We start from the raw sequence: 6,146 nt of genomic DNA, 5'->3' as shown, positions 1-6,146 counted from the left end.
TTTTCAACCAAATTGCACAAATCTTATATAGATTTGAAGCTCTCAACAAGGAGAACATAATTTTACCTATTTGGGGACCTAAAACCTTCAGGAACTGGTCAAAAAATAGCTCAACACAACCGACCAAAATTGGAACTCGACAACCCAAGTATACTGACATTCGAATCACTCCAAAACTAGCCTAGGATCCTATAGAGTCGATTAGGACCCTTTTTTAGGCTTAAAATCTCATGAAATTTCCACGATCACATCAGAGTAACAGAGTACCTCACCGGAGCTTATGGTTCTTCACGATTCTGACATCTTTTCTTTTAACAAAGGGTATGGTTAGGCTCGCAGGCTTGCAAGGAACTCGAATGTGGTCCTTAGAAGTTCTATCTGAGAGGTTTTGATGGTGTTTGAAGATTGGAGAGCTTGTGTCATACGGACGAGAAAGAGAGTTTGAGAAGGAAGGAGAGAGGAGGGTTGCACGTGTGTGTGTGTTTGTGTGGTCACGGGTTGGCCAAAAGAAGAACAAATCTCAGGCCCTAAATGGGCTATAGAATTTAAGGCTTAAGCAATTGAGTCTAAATGAAAATAAAACCAACCCCAATTCCACTTATTCATTCGTAACATTTCCGTTACGAACCCAATTCGGCCCTAACTCGCGTCAACATGCTCGTGACGACGTGTACACTTTAATTATGTCAACGAGAAAAATAATTTAAAACTATATACGTACATCCACATCACTAAGCCTCGAGGGCATTATCGTCACTTTACATACTCGAGGATAAATAAATATATAATTTGGGACGGGTCGTCACACTATGAGTTCATGTGAGGTTTACCCATATGTTTTTATTTCAGTCATAGAATAAACCTCATATGTATAGGTTTATTAGAAGAATGTACCCATGTTATATAGTACATGTTTGTAAGAGAATTTACCCAATGTTTTGTAGTACATTATTTTTTCGTTAAATTGATGAATCTACCCACAAGGTCAGTATTGATGTACCCAATGTTTTGTAGTGCATTATTCCTCAAGGTTCTGGGTTTTAAGGCTGGTATTGATGATTGTGAAGATTATTATGATAAAGATTTTTAAGAGTTTAATCTGTCCTTAATATTTAAATCACAAATTATGAGTTTTTAATTCTATAAATATAGGTAACTGCAATACAAAAAAATTTTAAATTAAAAAAATAACATACATTAATACTAACTTACGGAGGTGTACATAATTCAAAAACTTTGATTAAACATTGAAAACTAATAAGATTTTAATTAAAGAATATATAAATATATATATATATATATATATATATATCTTCAAGGCTTCAAGTCCAACAAAGTAACCCTCTCTCTCCGTGAGTGGAGTTTTTGACTATTAGCACTCTCACATGGATCTCTCTGGACTATATATATATATCTTCAAGGTTTCAAGTCCAACAAAGTAACCCTCTCTCTCCGTGAGTGGAGTTTTTGCCTATTAGCACTCTCACATGGCTCTCTCTGGACTACTTCTTCCCATTTCATCAATCATCATCTTCATCTTCCTTGCATACAAACTCTACCAACGGCTCAGGTTCAAGCTCCCGCCAGGTCCACGTCCATGGCCCGTCGTCGGAAACCTCTACCAGATAACGCCGGTGAGGTTCCGCTGCTACAACGAGTGGGCTCAGAAATACGGACCCATCATTTCAGTGTGGATTGGATCAACACTGAGCGTCGTAGTGAACAACACAGAGCTTGCAAAGGAAGTGCTCAAGGAGAATGACCAGAAACTGGCTGACAGGCACAGGAACAGATCAACCGCAAAGCTCAGCAGGGACGGCCAGGATCTTATTTGGGCTGACTATGGGCCCCACTATGTTAAGGTGAGGAAGGTGTGCACTCTTGAGCTTTTCTCTGCAAAGAGGCTCGAGGATCTGAGACCCATTAGAGAAGATGAGGTCACTGCTATGGTGGAGTCCGTCTTCAACCACTGCACCAAGCCTGGTATGTATTTCTCTTAACTTTTTAACTTTTTATGAAATAGTTAATTGAAATTAAGTATAATCTTCTTAAGAAAAGTAAATATTTACTAAAATAAATTGGAGAAAATTGCAAATCAACCAACAAATAGATAGGCTTATTATACTAGCACCCCACAAATTATTGAATAAATCTCACATACTTAATATACCCCACATTTACTTTTTCAATTAAAAAATATCTTAATACACCTCACTTCATTCCCCATAATACCTTCACACCCCACATTCTTAGTATACACCTTATATTTTCCACATACACCCCCACATTTCTCAAATCTTATAACACTCATTTTTTATTTTGCCAAATGATTTCAAACTATCTGAACGTTAGTTTGCCGAATGATTTCAAAAAATGTTTAGGTTCATTTGAATGTTTTTCACTAACAATAATAATGATTTCCAAGCTTTCGAAACACCGATTTCGTGTTCCATTCGTCAAAAATTATTTTTCTCAATCAACATGTTTGTAGTTTCATTGCTTAGGGTTTTATTCAACAATGGAGAATGGGAGAGGTTTTGATAGTTGAAATAGATAAATAATACGTGGGTGTATTTATAAAATTTTTATTATTTTTTAAACCTAATAAAGTCAAAATTGTCATAACATAGTAGAGTAAATAAGTCATTAATATTAAATTTTAATGTGGGTTGCATTCAACATTTTGTGGGGTGCTAATACAAAAAGCCATAGATAAACCCATGATTAAGGAGGAGAAGAAGTATGACACGTGGCGTCTCATGTCAATATGTGTTTAATTTTTATTCATGTGTTCTTATATTATTGACACAATACGTTACTATAATAATATATTCGTATTATAAAGTTGTTCTCCTGAATCGGCCATCAAAACTACACATACCACACCTGTGACGGAAATTTGGCATAATACAAAAGATTTTACCGAAAACATTTTAAAAACATAGAAAAGATGGGTATTAATGGAAGATTGATAGCATTGAAGATTGGTCGCTTTGGATAGCATTGAAGATTGGCCTTGGAAGGGGGGTATTAATGGATCACTAGTGAACAGTGTTCTAAAAAACGGCCTAGGCGGCCGCCTAGGCGCTGGGCGCCTAGCAACCGAGTTGTTTTTGGGCAAATCGGGAGGAAAAATCGGGTTGGGCCTAGGCAACTGCCTAGGCGGGCTAGGCGGCGCCTAGGCGGTCTAGGCGGGCTGGGCGGCTAGGCGGGTTAGGCGGTCCTAGGCGGCCCTAGGCGGTCCTAGGAGGTTTTTTTTATTTTTTATTTTTTATTAATCGCGTGCTTTTTTCTTTTTTGGTTTCATGGTGGTATACTTATGGAAATGGTGTATCTAATTTGCAAATGATGAATTTACTACAAGTTCATCCAATACTTATGGAAATAGTGTACCTAATTTGCATTTTATCATTATTTTATTATCCATACAAGTATAGTTTTTTTTTAGGTGTCAATATGCACTTATTTACAAGATATACAAAAAATTTACCTAAATCCGCCTAGGCCGCCTAGGCGCTAGGCGCTAGCCCGCCGTCCGACTAGCGCCTAGCGTTTTTTAGAACCTTGCTAGTGAATGATAACATTGATCACTGTATAGCAAAGCTTGAATGAGGATTCTTACCGGATCCATTGTACATCGTACGGTAAAAAATTATTATAAATTTTTTTATTTAAAATTGAATATAAATAGTACGTGACAAAAACTGATCGCTTAATTTACTACGAACGGACGTGATTAGATGATTTCCAAGATTCTCACAAAGAGGATGAGGAAAGGATCCTCATTCACAAAGCTTGGCTTCTCAGTACTTTTACTTTTGACATCTCAATTAATACTTATCTAGTTTGATTTGAGAGCCCTCCCGACTTATTCAGAATGTGATCTTTCAAAACTTGTTATCTTTTTAAGTTCTTATTATTTAAAAAAAATAAAAAAAACAGAAGAAGAATATGTTTGGGTAAATGCACTTGCAAACTCGTCCTTGTACCAGTTAAGTGATTGTTGTTAACAATTTACACACCATTTTACAGAAAACAATGGAAAAAGTTTGACAGTGAGGAAGTATTTGGGAACCGTGGCTTTCAACAACATAACAAGGCTAGCATTTGGGAAACGTTTCATCAACTCAGATGAAATCACAGATGAGCAAGGCAAAGAATTCAGAGCTCTTATTGCCGATGGAGTGAAGAAGAGCGGATCGCTCTCTGTGGCTGAGCACATTTCGTGGTTGCGTTGGGCATGCCCGTTTGACGAAGAGGCGTTTGCTCGACATGAGGCGAACAGAGACAAACTCACCAAGGAAATCATGGACGAACACACTCAGGCACGCTCCAGAGGTGGCGTTGCCAAGAGCCATTTCGTGGATGCATTGTTTACCTTGAAGGACAAGTATGACCTTAGTATGGACACTATTATAGGACTTCTTTGGGTAAGTTGGTGTACATTAATACATCAATGGTTTCCCACTTTGTTGCTTCCTTTTTTATTAGTTAACGGAACTGTTATTAGCAATATGAGATAGTCATCGCGCACACTTCCCTTACATTCGAAACTAATGAAGCGATTTGTTCAGGATATGATGGCTGCCGGTACAGACACCACAGCTATTACAGCTGAATGGGGCATGGCCGAACTGATTAAGAACCCAAGGGTGCAACAAAAGGCTCAAGAGGAGCTAGATAAGGTTATTGGGGTCGACCGGGTCTTGACCGAAAACGATTTCTCAAACCTCCCTTACCTACAATGTGTTGCAAAGGAAGCACTACGTTTGCACCCACCAGCACCACTAATGCTCCCCCACCGAGCCAATGCCGATGTCAAGATTGGTGGCTACGACGTCCCCAAGGGTTCGATCGTTCATGTCAATATTTGGGCTATAGCACGTGACCCGGCTGTCTGGAAAAGCCCAAATGCATTTCGTCCTGAAAGGTTCCTGGAAGAAGACTTTGACATCAAAGGCCATGACTTCAGACTACTTCCATTTGGATCAGGCAGGCGAGTATGCCCTGGAGCCCAACTCGGTATCAACTTGGTGGCCTCCATGTTGGGTCATCTGTTGCACCATTTCAGTTGGGCTCCGCCCCAAGGAGTGAACCCAGAGGAGATTGACATGTCCGAAAATCCAGGGACGGTCACTTACATGGCAACCCCAGTAGAAGTTGTGCCTACTCCAAGGCTGCCATCACACTTGTACAAGCGTGTGGAGGCGACTATGTAATTTTCAGTGTCTTTCGTATTGTGAATCAACTTGTTTGCACAACCCTTCCCTTTCGGGACAATAAAGTTCAAGTATGTGTTTGATAGTAATAAGACACTTCCCTTCCCTTGGTTGTGGAAGCGAGGCGATTCCGTTGCCGCTGGACATTCCGAAGAAGCTGTTGTTGAATGGTTTTCGAAGATTTTGAGGTAATGGTCCGAACTCCGGTCACTGCATCTAGGGAACAAGGTGTGAATTTGTTAGATAAAAAGGTGCATGGCTAAAGTGTTTTATATATACTTGCTGGAAAAGTTATGCTTCAATGTATTTGTAACAGTTTGAAGCCATTCCATGACAATTTAACAATATTGTTAGTTGAATATTCTTGGGATTTTAAAAGTTCCAAGAATTTAGCCTAAGTTCCATAAATACTCTCTTCTAAAGCATTTTAAAAAATCGAGTCTAAAATGCTTTGGGCCTTTTGAAAATCTCTCGTCCAAACATAACATTACGGATCAATAAACAGAAGCTCTTAAAACGAATATTTGATCATGCATGAATTCTGAGCTAGCTACAATCAAATCTATGAACTTAGAAATTGGTCGTGCAAAATCTGGAGATAAAACGGGAGGGTGATGCAAAGGAAACACTTTCATAAGTAACTCTAATGTAAAATTCAACAAGTATTGATTAGTAAAAAATAACTAGGGTACAATGGCCATAAACCCGTACCTTAGACTATTCAAAGAGGAAGGAGAATTGTCTTTGCTTTCCTGTAGTCCTTACGGCTCAATTTGATAACTATTTTAGTTTTCATTTCTTTCGAAAATTGAAATTGAAAAATTGAAAACTCGCCAGGTAATTTTTAATTTGTTAGTTTTTAATTTTGGTTTTTAGTATTGAAAATTAAAGGTAGTTACCAAATCAGTTTTCATTTTTAAGCGAAAT

General features: G+C 38.3%; 1 protein-coding gene across 1 annotated transcript; it reads left to right on the top strand.

Annotated features, from left to right (window-relative positions):
* Nucleotides 1–1,321: 1,321 nt before the first annotated feature.
* Nucleotides 1,322–5,627, top strand: LOC126605902 (cytochrome P450 98A2-like). The gene is made up of 3 exons (XM_050273351.1): nt 1,322–1,983; nt 4,033–4,430; nt 4,575–5,627. The coding sequence occupies exons 1-3, from the start codon at nt 1,488–1,490 to the stop codon at nt 5,217–5,219; spliced, it is 1,539 nt and encodes a 512-aa protein (XP_050129308.1). The 5' UTR covers nt 1,322–1,487; the 3' UTR covers nt 5,220–5,627.
* Nucleotides 5,628–6,146: the final 519 nt, after the last annotated feature.

The sequence above is a fragment of the Malus sylvestris genome, chromosome 15, assembly GCF_916048215.2.
Source record: "Malus sylvestris chromosome 15, drMalSylv7.2, whole genome shotgun sequence".
Lineage (NCBI taxonomy): Eukaryota > Viridiplantae > Streptophyta > Magnoliopsida > Rosales > Rosaceae > Malus > Malus sylvestris.
The sequence above is the reverse complement of the archived record's forward strand: the minus strand, read 5'-3'. Positions and strand labels throughout refer to the sequence as shown.

Coding starts and splice junctions, on each gene's coding strand:
- LOC126605902 (XM_050273351.1), top strand. CDS start 1,488: ATGGCTCTCTCTGGACTACTTCTTCCCATTTCATCAATCATCATCTTC. Junction 1,984..4,032: donor CAACCACTGCACCAAGCCTG/GTATGTATTTCT, acceptor ACCATTTTACAG/AAAACAATGGAAAAAGTTTG. Junction 4,431..4,574: donor CTATTATAGGACTTCTTTGG/GTAAGTTGGTGT, acceptor CGATTTGTTCAG/GATATGATGGCTGCCGGTAC.